General features: G+C 50.1%; 8 protein-coding genes across 8 annotated transcripts; 3 read left to right on the forward strand and 5 right to left on the reverse strand.

The window, feature by feature from the left end:
• Nucleotides 1–60: 60 nt before the first annotated feature.
• KD926_000624 (enolase C-terminal domain-like protein) lies at nt 61–1612 on the reverse strand (the record flags this gene model as incomplete). The annotated part of the gene is made up of 4 exons (XM_053104426.1): nt 61–393; nt 448–705; nt 760–1365; nt 1433–1612. 4 exons carry the CDS (start codon nt 1610–1612, stop codon nt 61–63), a joined length of 1377 nt encoding a protein of 458 aa, XP_052952318.1.
• Nucleotides 1613–2555: 943 nt separating this feature from the next.
• KD926_000625 (NAD(P)-binding protein) lies at nt 2556–3668 on the reverse strand (the record flags this gene model as incomplete). The annotated part of the gene is made up of 2 exons (XM_053104427.1): nt 2556–3317; nt 3423–3668. 2 exons carry the CDS (start codon nt 3666–3668, stop codon nt 2556–2558), a joined length of 1008 nt encoding a protein of 335 aa, XP_052952319.1.
• Nucleotides 3669–4190: 522 nt separating this feature from the next.
• Nucleotides 4191–8056, forward strand: KD926_000626 (putative sugar transporter; the record flags this gene model as incomplete). The annotated part of the gene is made up of 10 exons (XM_053104428.1): nt 4191–4264; nt 4349–4475; nt 4544–5391; nt 5446–5542; nt 5604–5820; nt 5889–6116; nt 6415–6820; nt 6903–6942; nt 7029–7353; nt 7425–8056. 10 exons carry the CDS (start codon nt 4191–4193, stop codon nt 8054–8056), a joined length of 2994 nt encoding a protein of 997 aa, XP_052952320.1.
• A 463-nt stretch (nt 8057–8519) lies between these two features.
• Nucleotides 8520–11267, reverse strand: KD926_000627 (VIT and vWA domain-containing protein; the record flags this gene model as incomplete). Its single annotated transcript, XM_053104429.1, has 1 exon — nt 8520–11267. One exon carries the CDS (start codon nt 11265–11267, stop codon nt 8520–8522), a length of 2748 nt encoding a protein of 915 aa, XP_052952321.1.
• A 421-nt stretch (nt 11268–11688) lies between these two features.
• On the reverse strand, nt 11689–12516 carry KD926_000628 (uncharacterized protein; the record flags this gene model as incomplete). Its single annotated transcript, XM_053104430.1, has 1 exon — nt 11689–12516. The coding sequence occupies one exon, from the start codon at nt 12514–12516 to the stop codon at nt 11689–11691; it is 828 nt and encodes a 275-aa protein (XP_052952322.1).
• Nucleotides 12517–14003: 1487 nt separating this feature from the next.
• KD926_000629 (class I SAM-dependent methyltransferase) lies at nt 14004–16762 on the reverse strand (the record flags this gene model as incomplete). The annotated part of the gene is made up of 11 exons (XM_053104431.1): nt 14004–14235; nt 14988–15449; nt 15502–15657; nt 15714–15821; nt 15879–15889; nt 15981–16020; nt 16069–16079; nt 16131–16241; nt 16301–16411; nt 16524–16589; nt 16640–16762. 11 exons carry the CDS (start codon nt 16760–16762, stop codon nt 14004–14006), a joined length of 1431 nt encoding a protein of 476 aa, XP_052952323.1.
• Nucleotides 16763–19820: 3058 nt separating this feature from the next.
• On the forward strand, nt 19821–21830 carry KD926_000630 (TolB family protein; the record flags this gene model as incomplete). Its single annotated transcript, XM_053104432.1, has 1 exon — nt 19821–21830. The coding sequence occupies one exon, from the start codon at nt 19821–19823 to the stop codon at nt 21828–21830; it is 2010 nt and encodes a 669-aa protein (XP_052952324.1).
• A 669-nt stretch (nt 21831–22499) lies between these two features.
• Nucleotides 22500–23267, forward strand: KD926_000631 (uncharacterized protein; the record flags this gene model as incomplete). Its single annotated transcript, XM_053104433.1, has 1 exon — nt 22500–23267. One exon carries the CDS (start codon nt 22500–22502, stop codon nt 23265–23267), a length of 768 nt encoding a protein of 255 aa, XP_052952325.1.
• Nucleotides 23268–25128: the final 1861 nt, after the last annotated feature.

Consider the following 25128-nt stretch of genomic DNA (forward strand, 5'->3'; position numbering starts at 1 on the left):
GTGAGTGACCAAAGAGCTAAACCGGGCAGTCCAAAACGCCGTAAATGCACAAACCATCATTCACAATTCGTCTCCAGTGGGCTGAGCGATAATCTCAAGCCCAATGTCGCTTCTCCAAAAGCTGCCATTGGGGTATGTGTATTTCTCCAGCGCCTCTTCGGTGTATCCGGTCGAATAACCAGGTGCCAGAGGGGTGACATAATGTGCGTCTTTGATCTGCGAGGGATGGCGCAAATTCTCACGGTGGCTGTCAGCCATCTCCAGCATCGATTTGCGCCCGCTGATAGCGATGTAATCAATGGTGCTCAGGTGTGAGGTCAATTCAGTCAAGCCCATGGCACCATTATGAGGCACACACGGGACGTCGAATTTCAGGGCCATGAGCATGACCGCCTGAGTATCAGTTAGTTCCAGCATGTCGTCGATTGGTACATCAATGCCACTTACAAGACACTCATTGACACTGCCGAGTCGGACAGCATCGATCTGACAAACGTCGGTGGCCTCGGCCTGAAGGAGCTGCTTGAAGGTCACACGGTTCTGGGCAGCCTCACCGGTAGCCACACCGACTCCGTAAGGCTTGAGAGCCTTGCGGATTGCAGCGTGACCGAGGACATCGTCAGGATTTGTGGGCTCCTCAATAAATACCGGCTTGAATTCTACTAGCTGCTTCATGTACTCGATCGCTTGCGGGACACTCCAAACCTTCAACATAAATTAGCAACAATGGAGTAAGCAATCTTAGCGGCCACGCCTTACCTGGTTGGCATCGATCATAATCTGGTGTCCCTTGTCGTACCCCAATACCTCTCTGACAGCCGATAATCTCTCCCGATCAGCCGCAACGCTGGTACCAACTTTGAATTTGAATACGGTGTATCCGGCGGCAATGGTCTCTTCAAGAACCTCTCGCATACGATCGCCAGAGAAGGCCAACCACCCCGGTGACGTGGTGTATGCGGGCACTGCTGTGTTTTTAAACGCTTCTTGCATGCGATCTTCTTTGCCCATTTGTGTTTTCTTCAGCATCTCGATGCTCTCCTCCGGCGTTATCACGTCGGTGATATATCGGAAGTCAATACACCGAACAATCTCCTCGGGGTTCATATCGCAGACAATCTTCCAGACGGGCTTGTCCAGAATCTTGCCCCACAAGTCCCAGACCGCGTTCAGAACTCCCGCCACTGCCAAGTGTGTGATGCTTTTTTCAGGACCAACCCATCGATATTGCGAGTCCGAAACCATGTACCGCCAGGTCTTTCCCATATTCCGAGTGAGTTCATGCATCGTCTTGCCTACCACACGCCTGGCGAAAATGTCGAGCGCCAGACAGATAAGCTCGCTTCCTCGTCCATTGCTGAATGCCTATTCAATACCAAGTTAGCCTTGCATGGAAATTTCCACGGAGCTTGGGTGGACTGGTTGTCCTTACAATTCCCTCCCCGACCAACTCGTCCTTGTTTGTCTTGAGCCGGATATACGGATGAGATCCATTTGTACCCTTGTGCATCGCATCCGACCCAACGCCATCTAAACTGGTGGGAAACCGCAAATCCACGATCTCGAACGATGTGATCTTAACATCGTGCTCTGTGACTTGATGGGAGCCCATTATGCAAGATTTAACCGCAGCGACTTGACCAGAAGGGACAGGACGCAAGAACTTGAAAAGTGTTGAACAGATGAGCTTGGCCCAAAGGCGAGGTGTAAAGATTCTTAAATGAACGGGAAATTAAGCTCCGTTTGTACCTCTCGGTGCTACCCCACGTGGAACACAAACAGCACAGCCTGACCTCGCGATGGTCGAATCTCCCACGAACCACCATCGGCCCCACATGGCGCACGGGCAGGTTCCGCGGTGGGGCTGCCGCTTCCCCCCGCTGCTTGACAGAACGTTATCAAGTAACTGATCTATGCGGTTATCTCCACGAGCTGATCGAGATGCTCGGATAGCGTGGTATACAGAGAGCTCTGTTGAGTTAGGGTGCTCAGGGACCCTGATTCAGGGTGTGATGATCTCAGTGGCATGGCCCGGTGTCAATCATTCGACAGGCGCTCTCGGTGGCTTGAACTTTTCCATGGCACGGACACGATTCTGTATCAGCTGTCACCGACTGGCATGACGTCCTTTTGATCTAGACCAAGATTGTTGGCCCTAAGACAAGTAGACAAGAGGGGGGATTTATTTACCCGCCAAAATAGGAGGTTGCTTATAGTACGTGGAGCGCTCTGGACCGACAACCATTCAACCAGCCGGCCAATCAGTGATATTGGCCCCAATTCGCTGGGGAAGCTCTTTGTGACACTGATATGTGTGAAACATCAACGCGAAATAATACAGGGACGAGCTGGGGGCTGCTTTGGATGCATTGGTGGCTTCAGAGATTATTTGATTAACACCGAACGTTTCGCTCAATCCGATCGGTGAAGGCATGATAGAAGGGAGATTTAAGTATAGATGCGATGGATGCTTGGTTGTAAATGGTGTTTAGATAGAATTTAGACACACCGCCGTTAGAATAATGATTTATTTAGAGTTTGTCTATCAATCATGACTAGGATGTTTGGCTCATCTGGATCGCCTGTGCCACTAGATCCCTGACCGTCTCTCGGAAAGTCCGATACGAGTACCCCAACTCCTTTGCCGCCGTCTCACCATCCAACCCGTAACTCTCATCAAGCACCTGATCCTCCAACGTCACCTTCCCCTTGAGCGACTCAAACCCCTCCGCCATGATACTAGCCGCAAGCCCATATGAAAACCGCTCTGACGACGCAGGAGCATAACGACGATTCCCGACCCCTGGTTTCAACAACGCCTCGACATGCGCGACAGCCAGATCCCGGACGTCGATCCAGAACGGCACCCGCGACACGGGCAGTGGGTTCGCCCCGCTCGCGATCTTCCATAGCATGGCATTGGACTCGTTCAGCCGGTCCACGCTCGGCACGGGGTGCACCACCGGGCCAAACGTCATGGGCGGACACAAGGCTACCAGGTCAAATGCGGGTTTTTGTTCCTTCACGTACGTCCATGCCTCCAGCTCGGCGAATTTCTTCGACCCCCGGTAAGCGACGACCGCGCTGGTCGCTGGGTCCGCGGCCTCCTCGTATGTCAGCGGATTCCAGTCCGCTGCGGTGAGTGTGAAATACGGCGGGCCCTTGCGGTTGACGTCGATGATGGAAGCGAAGGATGAGGTGAGCACGATTCGGTGAATTTGTGGGTTCGTGGAGGCGGCCTCGACGATGGCGCGCACGCCGTTGATGGCGGGTCGGATCAATTCTTTCTCGTTATCCGTCGTGTCGTAGGTGAATGGCTGTTATGTTGAGAGTGCGGATTTTAGTTCCGCTTCCGCGATTTGGCTTGGAGAGGGGTAATTATAGTGGGTGAGGGGATCGGATGGTCGATGGATTGCACTCACGCTGGCAGTATGGATCACACCATCTACGCCTTGGACGGCCTCTACCAGACCACCGGGCTTCTCAAAGTCATCGATTTGTACAAACTCCAGCTGCTTGGCATACTGCGGTCGAGCTTGGATCATGGCGTTGCCTTTTTCCAGCGAGCGCGTTGCCCCGCGTACCCGTAGGCCGCGAGATAGCAGCGCATCGACGATGTGGGCGCCAATGAAGCCGGTCGCACCGGTGACCAGAATCAGCTTGGTCATGGTGAGCTGATGGTTGTATGCGAGGAGGAAGCGAGGAGGCGGGAAATCGGTTGAATGTGAAGAAACGAAGTCAACAACACCGGTTGTTATCAAGTAACTCACAGTATCAACTTATCGGTTCCTCGGCATCCCCGCTGCCGCTTATCCGCGCCGGGCAGCGGGCAGATCTGCCGCCTCCCCCCACGGGGCAATCACGGGACTGGGCACTAGACCGGAGGGGGAAAGAGGAGAAGGATCCATTTTCTCCTCATTTCTCTCTCAGGAGTGGACCTCACCAGCTTACCCCGGACTCAGTCAATCTATCTCTTGATCCATTCATCCCATCAGCTTCGGGTGTTGAAGCATTGTCCCCTTCCTCTGGCTGGCCAGAGTGACGATTCTACCCGACAACGAGAAGAAAAGTATATATACTTCGGAGGAATTCCTCGCCTGGTCCACTTGAACTTGAATGACACAGAGAATCCACTCGTGGTTGCTGTCTTCTCCCTACCCTGGTCGCTAGGAAGCTCTCACCATCCCCAAATGGCTGGCCTCGACCTTTCGGCCCGCCTTAGTGGGCGATGGCTCATTAGCATGGTTACTATCGCGAATGCCTGGTATGTTTGCTCTTTCATCTATCCTAAATTGGTCCCCTGGGGGGCTTGGCCGCCACCGGATTGTCTGACGGACGAATGATACAGCTCCATGGCGTGGTTCGGTTATGACCAGGGTGTGTTCTCCGGAGTGTTAATTTCAGCCGATTTCAAGAAACACTTCCCGGAGACCGACGATGCTGACATCTCCGGCATCACCTCGAGCTGCTTTTCCGTGAGCGATGAATTTCCCCGCAGGACCCACTGCTTCCCTAGACACCCACAACACGATCATACTGGTAGAAAATAAGTGCTGACGGTGCGATTTTGGGCCAACTGCAGCTCGGCGCTTTCTTTGGTGCCATCTTCGCCTTCACCCTCGGCGATAAGCTCGGTCGGAAAAAGACCGTCGCGCTGGGTCTGGCTTGTAATGTGATCGGAGCGATTCTGCAGGTCGTCGCGTGGCATCTGCCGCAGATGATTATCGGCCGTGTCATCAACGGCTTCGGAATGGGTCTGACCTCTTCGACCTGTCCGGTCTACCAGGCCGAATGCTCGAAGCCCAACGTCCGCGGCAAGCTCGTGGTCGTCGGGTCCCTCTGTAACACGGCGGCCTTCTGTCTCGCCAACTGGATGAATTACGGGCTGTATTTCCAGGGCGAGGCGCTGCAATGGCGGTTTCCGCTGGGCTTCCAACTCATATTCCCCCTCATCGTAGCAATGGCGCTGGTCTTGATTCCGGAGTCCCCGCGGTGGCTCCTTCTACAGGACCGGCCCGACGAAGCGCTGCAAGTGCTGGCCCGATTACAGGGCAAAGGTAAGGATATCCACGACGCCGATGTGTCGGCGGAATTTCTTTCCATCCAATCAGCGCTGCAGGTGGAACGTAAGGATCGCGTGCCCACGATGGACGTGTTGCTGTGTCGCGATAAAACGCAGACGCTGCGCCGCCTGCTGCTCTCTTGCGGAACACAGTTCATGCAGCAGTTCAGCGGTGTCAATGCGCTGGGATACTACCTGCCAACCTTATTGCAGCAGAGCGTGGGTCTCGATGAAGAAGAAAGTCGTCTGTTGACTGGTATCAACGCGACGGTCTATTTGGTAGCCGCCTTCTGCTGTCTGCTTATCATCGATCGCTTCGGCCGTCGCAAGTAAGGATTCCGATCCCTGTCTATATGCCACTTTGCCTGAAGCTAACCATGCAGGATGATGCTCTACGGTTCCCTAACCATGGGTTCATGCTATCTTATCGCGTCTATCTGCCTCAAAGTAGCCGCGGACGACCCGTCACGCGAGCGCCTCGTAAGTCGATGTCACCTACCTACCCCCTGTTATAGTAATAAGAACTAACTAACAGCTCTAGCTCGGCCGCGTCACCACGGCTATGTTCTTCCTCTACTACTTCTTCTACGGCACCAGCTTCGCCAAAGTACCCTGGGTCTACAACTCTGAGGTCAACTCCCTGGGATGGCGCACCCGCGGCGCGGCAGCCGCCACAGCCACGAACTGGATGGGTGGTTTCATCGTCACGCAGTTCACCAAAGTCGGTGTGGATAATATCCACTGGCGATTCTACCTGAGTAAGTCTCCCTCTTTCTTCCGTCTCTTCAATCCTCGCGAAGGGACCGATTGCTCATGCAATGAATAGTGTTCGCTATAATCGTCTGGGCCTACTTCCCCCTGATTTACTTACTGTATCCCGAAACCTCGCGTCGTACGCTCGAAGATATGGATGAGATCTTCATTCGTCATAAATCGCCCATCGTGTGCGGGAACAGGTCGTTGACGCAGCGGAAACGGCCACAGGAGTTCGTCGAGGCGGAGTCGAAACGCATCGAGACGATGGATGAGGTGGTTGTTGGGGATTCAGTCAAGGGTGGGTCGGCGATTCATCATGAAAGAGTTTGATTTCGCCGATGGGTATCGCTCTTATATGTAGTCTGATTAGATGTACAAGGTAAGGCGTTAGGTTGGAATGGCTTGGTAAAAGGTGGGTTAGAGGGGGTCTGGAAACGCGATGACGGATATACATATGTAATTTAATGAATATATTTGAAATCTCATGTACGTGAGGGCAGCTCGATAACATTCAGAAAAGCCAAGGTCTCCATGCAGGACCTTAGGTCAATCTAATCGCCATCCCCACTACCAATGGCGTGCTCATAAAAGTCCAGAACCAAATGAAAACCCCGCCATGAATTCAACCTCAAAGATGCCCGATAAGACACAGAAAGGGAAGATGTCACACGCGATAGAAAAATCTCCTCAGGCAGCCGAACCTGCTGTTTCGGAGAAAGTGACATCGAATATTTCGACGAAAGAAGCCTCGCCCTGGGCACAACCCCACAATGCGGAGACCGGGACTAAACAAAAGTGGTATCAGTATTTCTCGCCCAGTGACACGCCGGCCGAAAGACGTCTCATACTGAAGCTCGATGGGCTAATTATCGTGTTCTTGTTTCTGGCACATTGGGCCAAGGTGCTGGATTCATCGGCGACGAGCACGGCCTACGTGAGTGGGATGAAAGAGGACTTGGAATTATGGGGTAATGAGCTCAATTATTTGAATACGGTCTACATGTAATTCTCCTGTTCTATCTACTCACATGTCTCTCCTAGGAGGGTAGTGTGAATTCGAGCTGCAATACTGACGCCTAATTAGGGTTGGATTCATCACGATGCAAATTCCGTTGACGCTTCTCGTTCGTCTTCCTACTACTATCCACAAGCCAAACTAATGCACAGAACCACACAGAAGGGGCTAACCCAAACACTCCAAGCCCTATAGATGACCCGCACCCCAATCAACATCTTCCTTCCAACCGCCGACCTCCTCTGGGGCGTGTTCACGCTGGCCCAGTACAAAGCAACCAGCGTGACGACGCTCTACGCCCTACGCTTCTTCGTCGGCGCTCTAGGTGGCTTCTTCTTCCCCGCTGTACAATGGTACCTTGGGAGCTGGTATAAACGATCCGAACTCGCGCGCCGCGGAGCCATCTTCTTCGTGTCGAGCCAAGTTGGGAGCATGAGTTCGGGATATATCCAGGCCGGCGCATACGCAAGACTAGACGGACGGTATGGAATTGAGGGGTGGAGATGGCTGTACATCATCTGTTGGTTCTTCCCCAATTTGATAAGCGTATCGACTTGGAAAGCGAGGCAACTGACTGCTACGGAATGTTAGGCTTCGCATGCACCATCCCCATCGCCATTCTAGGCTTCTTCCTTCTCCCAAGCACCCCGGATAACTGCGAATCTCGATTCCTCAGCCCCGATGAGATTGCACTCGCCCAAGAACGGATGAAGTCGGAGAACCTCGAGCCCCGAGCACCATTCACGATTCCCCGGATCCTCAAAATCCTGAAAGGTTGGCGTCTGTGGATCCTCATACTCTTCGCATTCTTCTTCTCCCAGGCCGATGGTGTCAGCTCAAACAGCGGCCTCTCTCTCTGGCTGAAATCGCAATTATACTCCGTTGAGTCGATTAATACGATCACCACCGTTTCGCCCGCCGTGACTATCATCGCGTCGATCACTAACGGCGTGATCTCTGACATCTACAACACAAAAGTCAGCTTGATTGCCATCACCGCTCTGCTGAACATCTTCGCCTGTATTGTGCTAGCTATCTGGTCCGTTCCGGTGGGATTGAAGTTCTTTGCTTTCTTCCTCTCCGGGACGGCAAATGGCATTGCCGCGATTGTGTATGCCTGGGCGAATGAGATCTGTGCGGGGAATGCAGAGGAAAGGGCACTGGTTATTAGTGCGATGAATACCGTTGGGAATGCGTTTGGGGCGTGGATTCCATTGTTGTAGGTGCCCCCCCCCCTTTTTCTTTGGTGGATTAATGGTTGGCTTGGAATCATTGGCTAATTCAATGTGGACAGTGTCTGGAAAACGGTCGATGCTCCACGGTACTTGATCGGTTATAGCTGGAATCTGGCGTTGGATGTAAGTATGCTGGTGATGGTCTTTGTGTTAAGGGCTTTTTGGATGAGGGAGAAGAGAAGAATGAATGATAGGTCGTAGTGTTGGAAAGAAGAGGGCATATGCAAGAGTACGGACATGCAGTATATGAAGTGAACGCGTTAACATAAGATGTTTTTATTGGATATCAAACTAAACTTGACAAGTACTAAGCTGTGATACGAATATCAAATTATCGTGAAGATCCAAAATATGAAATTGAAAAAGGTGTCAAAATGGAAAAGACCAGTGCGAGAATAAGAGAACAAAAGGAGCAAAATTGAAGTGATCAGAACAAAAGCACACTAAGCAATCACTTCTGCACAAGTCCTTGTTGACCCATGCTCTCCAACTGTTCTAATGATGCTTTAGAGTCTATACCAACTGCGGCCTCGTCCAGTCGCTTTTTCAGATATCTTCGTGCCTTTGTGATCTGCATCTCCCACAGCCCCTTCGACTCCACGCATTTGACGGCCACATAAACAACAGCCAAAACATTCAACAAGAAGGTTCGCTCTGTGGTGTCGAGTTTCACCGAAAAAGAGGCCAGCAAACTGCTCATATTCTCTAGAACCTTCGGCTGAAACTCCGCCACAAGTAAAGCTTCGATATCACTGCCTTCAACTCTCATATCTCCATTCGCCGCTTGGAGATAAAGAACCTTGGAAAGAGTGAGCTCAGGATCTGAGGGCTCTTTGCTATCTTCCGCTGGTTCGCTCAACTTTCGAGATGCAACCTTGCTTTTCTTTGCTTTTTTAGGTCTGAATCCGCTGAAACCACCAACCGGGCTTGTTGGCATATATTGAGGGGAAGAAGGCGAATAGGAAGGTGATGATGGGGTGAACATCATTCGGCTGTCTACACCACCAGACCTGGCACCGCCTGTGGCAATCCGTCCACCCCCAAAACAACCCATCACGCTTGGGGCAGCCGGGGGAGAAGACGGAGTCCCTGTGTCCAACATTCGACGTGCTCCACCGCCACCTCTCGTCCTGGAAGGTGGCGAGGGAGCAAAGTTGGGCGAAGCGCCACCACTGAACGATGGCGAGGTAGGGCAAAATTGTGGGGAACCATAGGCAGTAGGTGAGGTGCCGTCGTACAGCCCAAAGCCCATGTCTTCATCGGATTCATCTTCCAGACTATGAAGCGATTCGTCTCGCTCGGCTGCCTCAAGGGATGTTTCATGGTCTTCTTGAGACGTGCGGTCGACGGCAACATAACTGGTCCATCTACTAGGAATGGACCATCTGATGCCTATTTCTTGGGCCTCATGCTCAAGGATCTGGTTGAACGCATCCTGGTCGCTTGCTAGAAGGGATTCATGTTTTGCATGAAGCCAGCTTTGACCGGTCTCGTAGTCATTCATGAAAGCCTTCGCGGCGAGGTGATGGGTGCTTGAAATGTTGCTTCTATGAATGACCAACTGTGCGGTCAGAGTTGTTTCGTCTTCTGTGACTGCTGTTATGGTTACAGTGTCTGGTATCTTCTCAATTTCACGATCTAGCACGTAGTAGATCGTGAGATGGGAAAAGGCGTTCAGAGGTGGAATCGAATGAGGCGCCTGAAGCCATCCGTTACCGTTCTGCGCCAATCCGTCAAAGCTAATCGAACACCGCAGGCGAGATGGCGTCAACGCATTCTTCAGCATCTGAATCATCCTCCCCTGCCAGACCAAAGACGACCTCGTGTCACTGATGACCTCGGCACTTCCACCACCGCGCAAGCCGATGCCCTGGACCAGTCGATGCGAGACTTGGTTTCCAATGCCCAGTGCAAAGAACCGGATGCTCATCTCTGGATCTGATGCGGTTCTTGTGACGAACTCGATCACCTTCTCCACGTCCCATGTCTCTCCGTCCGTTAGTACAATCACATTAGTGGGTACGTCGGCGCGCTTGTTGAAGTTTTTTGGGATGCTTTCCAATGCACGCAGAATCTTGGTGCCACCAAAGTCAGCTTCAAATGAATCAACATGGCTAGTAGCCTGGTCGAGAATCTCTTGATTATACGGCTGGGCGGCTTCCCACAGATAAGAAAACCGGGATCCGAACGACAGGATGTTGAACGAGCACTGATCTGGAAGGCTTCGTAGAAAGACATTCATTGCGTCTCGCAGCGCGGGCATCTCGTTATTCATGGACCCAGAGCGGTCGGCCACGAAAATCACTTCTCCAGTGAAGTTATCGGGGCTGAACTTCTTTCGGAACAAGTCACCAGGGCTCAGTGACAGTGCAATAGTCGATTTATTGGAATCCGGCTGCGGCACCGCTATAGCTCGAGACACCATCCATTCCTTCGAATTGGACAGAATTGTAAGAACAAAGTCCTTCTCTAGGACTGCGGAGCGTCCAGCGAGAGAAGCGCTTGCTTTGCAGGGGTCAAAGACACCGGTCTCGGGTCCTATAGTTACCGATATCGTATGGGTCTGAGACTCGATCTTCCTGATTTGCTCAAGCATGGAAACCTGCACGTTAATGTGAAGCGCATCATCTCCTGCCACCGCGGCTGTACTCGCGGTCTCGGGATGAGTATACCCCGCTGGTTGGTATCCATATCTTGGGGCCACGCTCGTGGGGATGGTCAAGGTGGTGGCGCTAGTCGTTTGATCGCCCTTCAGCTGCGTAGCTAGGGTGATCTCCACAGTCACGTCTGTCTGGCTGGGAATGTTGCCGAGATTCGCTTCGAAGATCTCAGGGGTCAGCTCTTCGACGAGAACTGCCGCTTTGTGTTTTGAGATGGCTTCTGCGAACTCCTTGCGAGCCTGCTGTTTTGCCTTCACGGCTCCTTCGAGCAATTTGTCTTTGCCGATCCAACATTTGAAGGACGTGACGGCGGAGCCGTCGTAGATAGGAAAGAGGTATTTGGTATGCTCAGCTGGAGAGGAAGATTGGTTCGTGTATTTTTGCGTGATAGTCGAGGCAGAGATGTTGCTCTCGATGTTGACGTGGATAGAGACCGAGAGAAGTGGGAAATGAGAGGATTGAGAAGGCCGTTTACCTTGTTCGTTGCCATCTTCGGGCGACGTAAAGTATACACCTGATTTGAAGCGTGATACAGACATATTGTGTTGATTATATCAGAATACAGAGAAGTTTGGACCAGAGTTTTCGTTGCGAGATAAGTGATCCTTTTTAGTAGTAGATCGAGTGGGGTGGTGGTTTGTCGGTAGTTTCCTTCTAGTGCTTATGCTGATCCACGTTGGTTGACTCACAGCCGCAACCACAGATCATCGAGTATGACGAAGTAGCAACAGAACTGTTGCCTAGGAGTATTTTTTATTCGCTAGTACTTATAAGGTTGGTTAGAGGTGAGTCACTCTGAACTATGAAATCTGTAGCCTGGTTTCACGGATCGTATTTATTAATCTATCCGATGAGTCGACTTCTGTCACCTACTCCCTAGTGACCAGTGCGCTCCTATCTTGACATCATGTACATCTGGATTCACATTCCTTGGAAAATGAAAAAAAAAAAAAAAAAAAATCATCGGAAGCCCCTCATAATTCTCGGGATAGGATCATAACCAGCCATCCACCAATGAGTAGGTTTTGGCTTTGGGAGAGGCGCATAACCAGTTTTGACCAGGCCGATGAACACATCCACCAGACCAACACACTCCCTGCTCTCACCCAGCTTGGAGACCTTCATTTCCATTCCCTGTGGATCGCCATTCGAAGTATCAATATGAGTTCCGCGTCTCTCCTCGCAGCAAAAGCAGGCCGAGGTACAGTGTCCAACCCCCTGGATATCAAGACCCTCTCTGGGCTTTGAGCAGCATTTGCAGTCATAACGACAGCACCCGCCTCTTGCCTTGCAGTGCAAAAAGGCCCAGTTGTTGTCGGCGTGAGGCTCCGCCAGACGGTCTTTGAGATCTCCCGCAGGGAACTCTGCGAGGCTGAGAAAGATCGAGCAGGACGTGTGCCAAATGACATCGCGCGCAGGCTGGGTTTCAATCTTTAGGTCTTCCAATTGCTTCTGGATAGCAGCGACCTCGGCTTTGACTTCGTCTTTGGGCAGCTTTTTCTTCGAGGATTTGTCAAGGGACGCCTGCAGAGCGCGTCGCTTGTGGATGAAAGCCGCAAGGCGCTGGACCTCCAGATCGAGCTTCAGCTGCAGGTTGATGTACGATTCAAGATGCTCCAAGTCTTCTGGTTTCATTTCCCGGATGCACTGCCTGGTCCAACGTCGGCTGCGAAAACGTCGCGAGCCTTTGTAACCCTCGACGTTCCATTCGTGGGGTTTGTCGACCCGATAACGCAAGTTAGACCCGAATTCGTGGTATATCCTTTCATCCACGTCGGGCAGGTCCATGGCGAAGCAATTGACGCTCAAGCGTTGGTCTTGCGGTGGGCTGAGGTGATATGACGCGATGTCAGTGTAGACGTAGGGTCTACACACCCGTCGCTGTTGATGTGTTAGCGTGATGTCAAGGATTCATCGTTATCATGGAAGGATCTGATGGAAGACAGTACCTAGATTGCTGATTCTCTCGTAGGAGATCAGCGATGGGTGGAGCGACAGGTGAAGGTGAGTGAAAGTGAGAGAAGGACGTGTTGTGTATGCGTGGGTGGTTGGCCGCTATCCCAGATCAAGAAGTCGAGGCGAAATTCACGCTGAAAATTTCCAGCAACCAATTCATTCCTAGTCGTTTTAATTACATATGTTTTCCCATGTGCCTGAACGTGAGACAAATGCCTTTCACGAGCACTAACACGCACAGCTATACCTATGGCTGTACTACCTAGATAAGTAACCGTCCCATTTGACACTCCTCTTGTGAACCAGACTTCCACAAAAAAAGCCTTTGGAAGTAGCTAGAATATGAATTTTCTGTAGATCTACTCATAATAGCTTTCTAGCTCTCTGATGGCACCTTGAAGAATATTACCATCTTCTGTTCAAACAACTCGGAAAAGGTTCGGCAAGAGGGCCATTCAAGGTTTATCCTGAATAATGCGATATCACAGTAGCCCATGGGCATGATTGTTGCTGATGTAATCCAAATCAAGCAAATCTGTCACCGTTGGTTGACATTGCAACCCTTCTCATCCGTTCAAAGTTTTCACCTGAGTGAATGGCGATGGTCACTTTCTGTTTCGCTATGTCGTTTCAGGCTGGCAGCTGTGTTAGAAGCAACGTCTGGCTGCAATGAGTTACAACCCTGTGGGTATCTTGGTTTTAGCAATGCATCTTCAAGCCGATGCTTGAAAGATCCAAAAGGCTTAAACGGTATCTTTCTCCGCTGGATTGTCGGCCAACGCACAGAGCTAGCAGTAGTCGGATTATCAAGGAAGCTAAGAATCTCAGAGGTGATCTGCGCTTCATAAAGGTAAATGAACTCGGTGTCGGAAGCATTTGTCACTAGCAGACGGGACTTGATAATACCTAGTTAGACTGTGATTCCGGCAGAAGGAGATAGAGCGAAACAAGCCCAGACATACAGTATATTCAGTTTCAGGGAGCCGATTAGGCAGCCGTTATTGAAGGTCCGAGAGATAACAAAACACAAACCAAATATGGATCAGTCGTCCAATCCTGCGGGGCTACGCGAAATAGATTTTTGTCAGGTACGCCATTTCCCGGGATTTGAGGTCCCCGGCGCCGATACCGTCGGTGCTGAAGTATTTTTCGGCGGCATTGGGTGATGTCGTAGTAATTCAGGTATCCTATCAAGGGGTCTGAAGCACGCTGCTCGGGCTGGGTGGCTGGTGGTCGGCGATAAAAAGTCATGCAATGAGGCCGATCGATAGCTTTACGCGCGAAATAAAAGGTGGTATTCTTGCTAGTTATAGAAAATTTCACTTAAGCCAAACTATGCGCGCAGGGTTCTGGCGTGCTGCATGCCGATGTGTCGTGAACGGGCTACCGTCACGGTCCAGGATATTGATCACATTAAACAGTTTCACGCGAGATGCACAACTCTTGGCAAAGCGCTCCACTTGCATATGTAAATCGTGTTCCGTGTCGGCTTTTGTAGCGCGATGTAGGCCTGCGACGTATTCGCCTGGATCGGACACTGCTGGCAAGGTACTGATGTCTTCCAACTGACATCCTACTATATCCAGATGCCGAGGGGTCCATAGTAAAGGGTGAACAAGAAGACCCTCTTGAGGCAAAATTGTGTATAGAGAAGCGGTACCAGAGGTGGCTTGCATACTTAGATGGATGGAAGGAGTTGAAGACTTGAAGCCGTTCGTGGGAAACTTCAAATCCGAAGATCATTTCCCTTGACCGCCCTAGGCACCTCTCTTCTGTCCTGAAGGCAGCAGCCCCGACAGGTGGAAATCTACACTGTAATTTGCTGATTGCCAGAAAGGTAGTTTAGTTTTACTATATCAGCAGCGAAAATTTATTTCTACAAGAAATGCTTTGTGTTGGGAGCAAACAAGCCTTGTGCATGGCATATTTTGAGCCATGCAACGGAAGCATAAAATGATGTCCATGGTCCCAGAACAAGCACTAATGACTAAATCAAAAAGCTGAATGCTAGCACAGGGCTCGTTTGAAGGTCACATAGTTTAGAATCTAGAATGAACAGCCATTTAGATTATTTACAAATCAAGACCTAGTGTGTTTTTATAAATAGCAAGAAACCAACTTTTCACAAAAGCAATTCTATACACTTGCAATAATGAGTAACAAGATAATCCAGTGTGACAAACGAAAAGAGGGGATGGATTAGGGCTGTTAATGAAAGGGCTTTCTTCCATAAACTACTCGGCTATCGACAGCAATAGCGTCAGCAAATATCGCCATCACGAACTAAGATACGCCAGACTTACATCTTTGTATACGAATGCAATCTCGGGTTCTTCAGCTGCTCCCTCACCAGCCCCTGCAAGATCTTGGTCTGGTCCGGACTCCAGCTCAGGACCTGCGTACACAATCGCAGCCCATAAGCCTCGATGGCATCCTGAACCATAACCGCCTGTACTTTGCCGATTTCCTTCAAATTAGGGTCCTCGGGCCACGGCGAGAACGGAAGAAAATACGTCGCCTCGTGCACATCCTCGAAGCCACAGTCAATCAGCCATCGTGTCAAGTGTTGGTAGATGTTTAGCTCTCTGCCTATCCTTTGCCCGGCATCGTCGAGTGCCACCAGGTATTGCATGATAGGCGAGCCATCAGTGAGAGAGCCGTCGTCGCTCCAGCCCCATACGGCGCTTTCCTGGAGTTCGATGTATCCGCCCGGCCTGAGGTGTGTGTAAGCTTGTCGGACAAGGCGAGGCCAGTCCATGACGCATCTGGATATCATGTAAGCGGGTGGACTATGGGAAGTAGATGGAAAATATCTACCCTGCAAGGTTTCGGGAGTGCACGAAATCGTAAGTATCTAGTTTCTCTAGCCAGTCACTTTCGAAGTCATCTACGAAGAAGTCGACGTTCGGGGGTGTCCATGAGGGCTGGATGGGGCTGATATCGTTGCCGACAATATGTGTGCCGGGGAACTCGCTGGTTTTAACGATCAGCTGGATGTCATTGGTAACCCAAGCCAGATTCTATCGTACTCCGCGAAATCGATCGCCCAGTTTCCTGTCCCCGTCCCTAGATCCAGTACTTTCTGGGGATTTTCTACTGGCGCATTGAAGAGCTTTCCTTTCATCAACATCAGGTATCTAGTGGGTTTGTGGTGATAAGTATGTTGACGGTAAATTATATCGTGTGCGTCTTACATATGGTGCACCTACACGCTATCAGCACGAAGGAATCGGGGTTTTCTTTTTTCTTTTTCTTTCTTTCTTTCTTTTGGTTTTTTAATTCTTGTTAATACATACCAAATCTAGGCGTTCTTGTTCGACTTCATCATTGGGCATCCTACTTCAGTTAGACAGTTTCAGACCTTGGAATAGATGCTAAAAATACATATAATCTCCCTAAACATCCAGTTAGCATTTCTCAAATGAAGATAGCATCAATAAATATACCGTTCGGTTACTTGGATACCGTCGTCCATTCTCATACTGATAATCGAGAATGCTCGAGGTCAGGGAGTGTGTGTCCATAAAGCTTTCTGCATAGCCACTTCCTCCGTTTGTCTGGTCGCACGGAAAACTACATTAACTAAACGTATCTGTAGCCTGAGAGTAAAACTTACACTGTTCATGTCTTCGTCGTCGTCATCGTGGTTGGGAATCGGAATAGGAGCCTGTGTGTGTTCCTGGACAAGCTCACCGAAAAGCTCGGTGAACGAAGGTAAATTTGGATGCTAGATCGGTGTAATGGTTAGTGAAGGCGAGGTTGGATAGAATGGCTGAGACAGAAGATAAGCTAACTGGATTATGATAATCCATATTATTCGATATCATAGGGGCCAGCACATGCCCTGGAATATCATCTCCGCCGACATATCCGTTGGTTGTCGAAAAGTCCTCCTCCCCGGGATACTTTACGGAAAGTCAGAGTGTAATCGATAAGTTGCATTTGAGTCTCATACCCTATCGTAGTCTCTGTTGCGCGCTGAAGACGAAGTTCTGTGAGCATATCGGGACGCGTCTGCCGCAACTTCACCCTGTGCTGACAGTGCGCTTGACCGTTGTGAACTGAGCCTTAGAGCCATATTATGACAGTTGCAACAGACAAGTGCAGTAGAAAGAAAAAAAAGTCTACTGCTACTTTTAGTACTTGGCTATGAGCGGATCTTATTTCCCCAATCAAGAGGTATTGCTTGTTTAAATATTTCAGTCTTGGCGAACTAAATCGGCGGTAATTTTGACGATGATCTCATACCTCCCGCTCCGTTAGCCCTAATGAGAGCCAGCTTTCTAAGGGCGTTTCGATCGCTGCGGCAACTACGTCACAAGACCCGGTTGAGGAGGCCAGGGGCACGACTCTATGAGTCTGTGCTCTGTGTCCTTGACTCCTTGCTTACCCGTTAGTTAGTGAGACAAGCGTGCTTAGCGTGAGCTTCTAATTTCGTTAAACTCCTCGCATTTGGCCAGATTTATACCTTCTGAGGGAATCTCATTTCGGTGAAGTTCTTGACGTCTCTTCGGACCGAGTAGTCGAAGTTCATTATATAGATATCTGTCGTGGGACTGTCAAAGTTGGGATAGGTGAAATTTCTCAGTGATACCTAGTCTCTACCAATTCTGCCTAGGTTAAGTCGTACGTGAGGAATTAAACATCCGCTTAGATGATGTTCTATTCTTTAGCTACACTCGCCTAATATGATCTTGTTTAAGAAATACGAGATACCCAGTAGCAAAAAAGAAGACGATTGATTTTTCAGGGTTGATCCCCTCTGATGGGACCGAGTTCCACTTGTGGCGTCAGCGTAACCATCCTCCTGGCGCTCAGATATTCTGCCAAGCATTCATAAAATGTGATGCATCCAATGAATCGGGAGATTAACTTGCCATCGGTCAGATCGGCCCCTCGTATTGCTCCTAATGTCATCGACATTCCACTTTTCCGGTTTCAAAGTGGGGACAACGCCACTGTAAGGATCCGAGAAGAATTGGCATGGATCGCCTTGATCGGTGGATGGCACTGAAGTCATACAATTTGCAATCGAGATTACTCGATCTGGGTTCCTGCCTGTTGCTCGGTTGCTTGGCATCCACGCGACTGCTATAGTTAGCTCCTACTCCGTAAAACAGTCGGCTACCTACCTACGGTGTAGTTCGCCGTGCTTCCGCGAGCTAAATCTTGCAAATAAGAAGGGTATGCTCTGAGTCGAAACACCCATATGATTCCTTGAAATCGCGTGACTAGACCAAAGAAGACAGATAGCTGCTGTTGTTTTCCCCTGCCATCGCACACAGACTCCTTTATGACGTTGTCATAATGTGCACAGCTCAAAACCAATGAGGTATAAAGTGATTCGCCTAGTCAGCTGGTGTTGGTACCAACGGTCGCCTTCGTGACTCGGAATGCACAAGAGATGTTCAAATGCCAATGCAGGGGGGCTTACCTTGCTGTGTACAGCCCGTTTACTACCTATAGTCATGAGACAGGTCAATGGTTTTAAACTGTAACGAGCTACCATACTAGCTACTGAGAAGCTTTATTAGTTTACTATAAATGTTTCCACTGATATATGGCTGCACATTATGAAGCAATGATGATGATTTGAGTCGTGGAGTTCAACCCCAACATCTGACACCACTCTCAAGTTATAGGGCCATCTGTGTGGCCCAAGACGATCACCAAAGCACAAGAGCCTAGTGGGTTGATCAAGGCTTGAGGATAGATGCAGACGGGATTGTTTCGCTCGCACAAATTTGGAAACTTTGAATATCAGCGTCGATGAGAATGCCGAGGTTGACTGCTAAAGGAAGTCAAGTATTGCAGAACAAATCCTGGCCATATTATTTGAAGCATGATCGGGCCGTTTCAGAAGAATTCCACATTGGGAATTAGACATTGACTCAGGATAATACATCTCTATTTGAAACTAATTGATTTTTTAAATAAATAAAAAAATTATCCGGCTGAGAATTTACTTTCACCATTCCTTCTCATCTCATGCTTTCCCAGGTTCTCCGTCGCGAAAACCCCAGTGTCCCGGCGGCCAATTCCACAAGCCGGTAACCTGGTAATGAGTGTAGGTTAATTCTCATCGATTTCACATTATTCGGGCGACTTTAATGAGAAGCTAAAGGTTCTTGCTCTCCATTCCCTAACAACGGCTATAATCGGCCAACTGAATCATTTTCTCAAGGCTTAGACCATTCGAAACTTGGCACAATTACGAGAGGCACTTTGCCCTAAAGCTTGTTCAACACGGCCAGCTCGGGCCGAGCGCTATAACCTATGGTTAACAGAATGGTTGGCAATTACAGCAACGAAGTTTTTCCTCTCGGAGCAGATGTCCTGTGCTTCTTTCACGCTTGAGCAGGTCAGATACCTTATATCACCTGTTATAAATCCACTAAGACGGCAAACAGGGATTCTGGACATCGAAAAGACACGGCTTTATGAACCCTTTCCTCTCGTCCACCCCCGGGGACATTCGCTTATCCGGACGCCTCCGGCCACCAAGTCAGCCGACTCGACCTCGACTCCCACACACCCAGGAAGATCCCAATATCGCTTCCTGCACCGTCACGCTTGGCAATATCTTCAACAAGGCCTATTGGGAGGAAAATTAATCTCTGCAGAGCAGGAATTCAGCCTGTTTGTTGCCAGACTAAACTGTATGCAGTGGTTACGCCCGAGGTTACGATCAGATAAGAGAATTAAGTCCGAGCGGACCCACTGCAGCCCCGAAGAGATGGAGGTCTGATTATCAGATAATAAATGCCTCTCGCCTGTTTCTCCACCGCGCTGTCCAAGACTAATTTTCTTCATGTTACATGGTCTCTGGGCGGGTGGGATTTGGCAGGGTTCGTTGTCTCGGACGTTTCGCGATGTGGATCTTATCTTCCGAGGCGAGATTGCTTGTGGACGACTGATGGTCTGATGGTTATTGCTGGCTTGTTTTTCGCTCTCTGCTCAGTGGAGGATGGCCGGCTAAAGGAGTCAATTGTCGAAAGGGGTGAGGATTTTCGCAGGTATAAGTACTGGCTCGTCTCGTGCATTCGAGGTTCTTCTGTGTCGAACGCGAAACGGCCGTGGATTTGAAGTGCTATCCGATTGTCCCTCACATTTAGGTCGACCACGGATTGAACACAATGCATTTTTCTACGGCTTTTAGTCTGGGCGTTTTGGCTCCCTCCGCCCTTGCTCTCTGTCCATATGCACAGCAGATGGCCCGCGATGTTGATTCCTCATCCATCCCTCATCCCCTCCCGCCGCGCGATCTACCCACTTCCGACGACAAGAAGGGTGTGCTTCTTATGAACAGAATCGCTCCTGGTACCTCGCAACTATACATCGCCAATGCTGATGGCAGTAACGAACGCCCTCTCCTCTCCGACCCGGTCTACGAATACCATGCTGAGTTCTCACCCGACGGAAAATGGATTTCATTTACTGGCGAGAGAAACGGAGACGGAAACTCCGATATCTACCGGGTTCGAACGAACGGATCGGATCTCGAGGAATTGGTTGCGACACCTTCGGTTGAGGACTCGGTGGTCCTATCGCCGAATGGAAGTCTGGCTGCCTACGCCTCGACGGCTAACGGTTACAAGGCGAATATCTGGGTGTTGGATATTGAGACGGGAAAGAAATGGAACCTCACAGATACACCTACTACGGCCGGCAATGCGTCCCTCATGAACGGGTATTTCCGTCCTTCCTGGTCGCCGGATGGTCAGTGGATTGCTTTCTCGTCGGACCGCAACGTCGATTGGGATGGACATGGAGATGAGACATACATGGGTCTTAGCGGTTGGGAACATACTCAGGAGCTGTCGATATATGTCATCCGGCCGGATGGATCGGACTTCCGCCAGATCGTCACTAAGAAAGGGTATGCTTTGGGTTCGCCAAAGTGGTCGCCCGACGGCAAGCGTATTCTATACTACCAAATGACTCGAGGCACTACGTGGGATGCGCACCGTCCTGAATCCGTCGCCTCGGCCAACTCAACCTTGGTCTCGGTTGACTTTAAGACTGGATCCGACATCAAGGAGGAAATGGGAGGAACTGGCGTCAAGATCTACCCGCAGTACATCAACAAGAACGAGATCGGATACTTGATCAAGGGTGGAGACAAGGAGGGTATCTTCACCACGAACGGCGGATACATTAACAGCAGCACGATCCGTACACCCGCCTGGTCCCCTGACGGCAAGAAGGTCGTCTACGAAAAAATCGGATGGGACCAACGACCGATGGAGAAGAAGCTCTACAGCTGGGATGCAGACTGGGAGTACCGCTTCACCGACGTCTTCCCCCAACTCTCAATGCAAAACCAGCTCGCCATCACCCAGAAACAACTCGGCAACTCGTCCGTCGTCACCATGACTCCCTCCGCCGACAACCTGAAACTCATCTACGACGCCCTCGACAACGACATGATCAACACCGGACAGAATGCACAAGGTCTTGCCGGCGCTTTCCAACCATCCTGGTCCCCGGACGGTGAATGGCTCGTCTTCGGCCTGGGGTCTTGGTTCACACAGCGCGGTGCCTACGGCGGCTGGTTGATCCGAGCCACAGCCAACGGGTCCTACACGGAGGTCCTCACGAACAGCACCTCCGACCTTAGCGCCAACAGCACGGCCATCAACTCCGGCTTTCCCAGTTTTTCGCACGACGGCAAGAAAGTCGTCTTCCGCGTCTGGGGCACTCAGTCGGCCAAGGGTGCGCAGTCACAGCTCGGCCTCCGAGTTCTGGACCTCGAGACCCGCAAAATCACCGTTTTGACCACCGAATGGGATAACCTGCCGTTCTTCTCCCCCGACGGCGAACGAATCGTGTTCACGCGCAAGACCGACCCGACGAATTATGAGGTCTGCACGATCCGTCCAGACGGCACCGACCTGCGTATTTTGACCAGCAGCGGCGCAAACGATGCGCATGCCGTCTGGTCGCACGATGGTCGCATCATTTATTCGACCGGCATGTTCGGGTTCCAGTATGAATGTGCCCTGTACGACAACACTTTCCAGCCGTATGGTCAGATCATGGTCATGGATGCCGATGGCTCGAATAAGCAGGTCTTGACGGACTCGATTTGGGAGGACTCCATGCCTTTGTATCTGCCCAATTCGGCTCTTTCGACGCGGAAGTGAGGTGGGTTCGACTGGATCGGTCGAACGGCTCTAGTGGTGGAAAAGCTTGGTAGACCCACTTTTTCTGATAAAGGTATTTAGCCCTGTATTGTAGTCACAAATCGGCCGCACTTAGCTAAAGTATCAGCAAAAACATCATCAAACAGACTGTAAATAATAGGAGATGCTCAAGAAGGAACGTCAAAATGTGAATAAACTCCCCGGAAACCATATCCGGATCACGTGGTGAGATTCAGCAAAGACCCACTATCTACCTATTCTAGGCTAGCTCAGTGTCTGAATGCAATTGTTCTCAGGCACCACATCTAATTGTCGGAGCATAGGGGGCATAGGGACGTACCCTTTCGCCGGCCCTGGGGTTCGACCTCACTTAGCCATCACTTATCAGGTTAACTAGTTAGTTAACTAGTTAGTTAGTTAGTTAGTTAGTTAAGCTAGATATCTTAGATAACTAGGTGGCCGCACCGGCCACCCAATACACAAGCTATCCATCGCTTCCCACACTATTTGCTGATCACGTGTCCAGGCACCAGGGTCCATTTCGCCCTGCACTGACATCATTCGACCCATTCGCTCGCTCTGAAGTTTCTCAATCTTTCAAATTTCTACTCCCTAGTCGGAGAACAACCCTCCTCCTCTTTCCCCCCTCCTCCTACCCAGTCAGTCATAATGCTTTCTTCACGATCATCAACCCCAGATTTCCCTAATGGCCACGACACAACAAATACTAGTACTACATCGAGTCCCCCTCCCGACTCGAACATCGACCATGCCCATTCAATCGCCTACTGGAGCGACGTCCCCGCGACGGTAGACGGCATGCTCGGCGGATTCCCACAAGTATCACGCATAGACCTACAAGGGTCCAAGTCATTTCTCACCAGAACGAAACGCCTTCTTTCGATCCCCTCGGACAAGAACCTCAAGCTTCCTCGCGGGGTAGACTGCGGCGCGGGCATCGGGCGCGTCACGGATGGGTTTCTATGCGAGGTCTGCGATGTCGTGGATGCCGTTGAGCCGGTGGAGAAGTTTTCGCGTGTGCTGCGGAAAGATCGAGGTGGAGAAGGTGCGGTGAAAGGGGAGGTGTATACGACTGGGTTGGAGAGTTGGTGTCCGGAGCACGATTATGATCTTGTCTGGGTGCAGTGGTGTGCGGGACACTTGACGGATGAGCAGCTGTTGAAATTTATAGAGCGATGTCGGAGGAGTCTGTCGACAAATGGGGTTATGATTGTGAAGGAGAATACGACGACGGAGGTTCAGGAGGGGGATGTCTATGATGAGGAGGATAGTAGTGTGACGAGGTCGCATGAGAAATTTTTGGAGTTGTTTGAGGAGGCGAACATGCGGGTCGTGTCGACGGAGCTGCAGTTGGGGTTTCCCAGACGGTTGGGCTTGTTGCCTGTGAGGTTTTATGCTCTGAGGCCGGTCGATTGATTGTGTGGTGGTGATCTCAGCTAGATGTTGGAAAGGCATGGTCCGAGAATCCGGGATGCCTGTGCATGTGCCGTGTTGGTGCCCCTTGCATGATGGGATGGACACCTGAACTATTCCACAAGCCATTTGGGCTCGAAGCACTTCAAGTGCTACGGAATCGTGTCTCCATCAATTGCCTTCGCGGGATTTGGGCATGGAGATCCAGAGAATTGGCTATACAAAAGACTGAAACATGCTGGGTGTACTCATTGGCTAATGCGCGACATGCAGGGTGATAGAGTAAATACTTATGATGGGATAATGAATTGATAGCCATAGATTCTCTACTGGGTGTTGGGGACGCTTTTGAGGTTTGGATAGCTGCCGCTCAATTTGGATCCACGACATCATATTAAGGACTACTTGGGTAACCCGTAAGAGATAATAATTTCCTTCATCCGGTGTGTCCAATGCCACAAGTTACAGATCAGCATGTCGATTATAAATGAGGTGTACCACATGTTTGATCGTACAGCAAACACAGAGCAATCCAATTCTCAAAGACATCCTCAACCACATCCCACGTGCGACATCGGTACAGCCCACATGTAAACCAGCTATAGCGGCCAACAAAGATGGGCCAAAGGATAGGCCAGTCCAAGTAATGAGCAGGAATCATGGATCAAAAGAAAGCAACTATAAGCCAAAAGAAAAAGAAATAGAAAAAACCATTGTTATCTTCCTTCAAGCCCCTGTTGTCGCACCTCATTTCTCCAACTGCCATGCACACCAAAGGCACAGCCAACACAAAAGAATGAACTGATGTTTGACCCTCTGAAATTCTAGGAAGTCGCGGCATGTTCGCAGTCTTCTGCTGATCGCATTTCCGCAAAAAGGCAAACACTGGCAGGAGGGAGGTCTATCCTCTTCGACATTTCCCCGACTCGATTTTAAATCACGCCAATGAAGGGCCCGAACATCTCTCAGAATTTCTCGGATTATCTGCTTATCCTCTCGATATCTGTTCGCATCCAGTTTTTCTGCGTTTTCTTTCATTCTCTCAAGACGGTCCAGAAGTCCTTGAGCTTGGTCGGAAGAAGTGTCAGTCGACGATGGGTATAGCTTTAAGGGCTTTTCGTCCGCAGAGAATGAACCCATGATGATTGTTTGGTTTTTTCTGTTCGTTTATTCCTTGTGTGCGAGCAGTGAGAGAAATGATGGAATGCGAGGGATGTTGTTGGTGAAAGAAAATCTGCATCAGTATTTCGGGCTGGTCAACAAGTAATGTAAATGTGTAGTCACTATGCGTTCATCCCCTTCGAGAACGCGTCACTTATAGTGCCAGCCATAGAGGCTCAATAGTTCTAGTAAACCCACTGTTCGTTGGTATTATCTATTAATTTAGATCCTCGACATTCTACAAAAAAGTACCTGGGTAACCCCCAGGGTTCATACTAAACGCGACAGATTAACCTGTCGGTTTAAAACGAGATGTACAACAGGTTTTAACGGTACAGCAATCATTGAATAACTTTATTCAAAGACGGTTTTTCACTCGCAACCCACGCCGAACCTGAGTAGAGCCCACCTGCAAATACGCAATAACAGCCAGAAAATTACTCAGATAGAGAGGCGACAGCAAAAGAAAGGTTCCATGGTCATGGTGGTAGATTCTTTTGTTGTTCGTTGATATGTTTCGTTCTCTCGTGGAGTGAGTTGAAAGGCAGGACTCGAAGAAGGTTGTTGGGAGGAAATCTGCATCAATTGTCATTCACAAGAAATGTAACTGTGTAGTCATTGGGCGTTCATTCCTCTAGAGCGTGAGACTCACAGTGCCAACTTTGGAGGCTCAGTGATTCCGTAAATCCTAACTGGTCGGGTG

Source organism: Aspergillus affinis (genome assembly GCF_023601865.1).
Source record: "Aspergillus affinis strain CMG 70 chromosome Unknown NODE_111_length_120642_cov_87_870800, whole genome shotgun sequence".
NCBI lineage: Eukaryota > Fungi > Ascomycota > Eurotiomycetes > Eurotiales > Aspergillaceae > Aspergillus > Aspergillus affinis.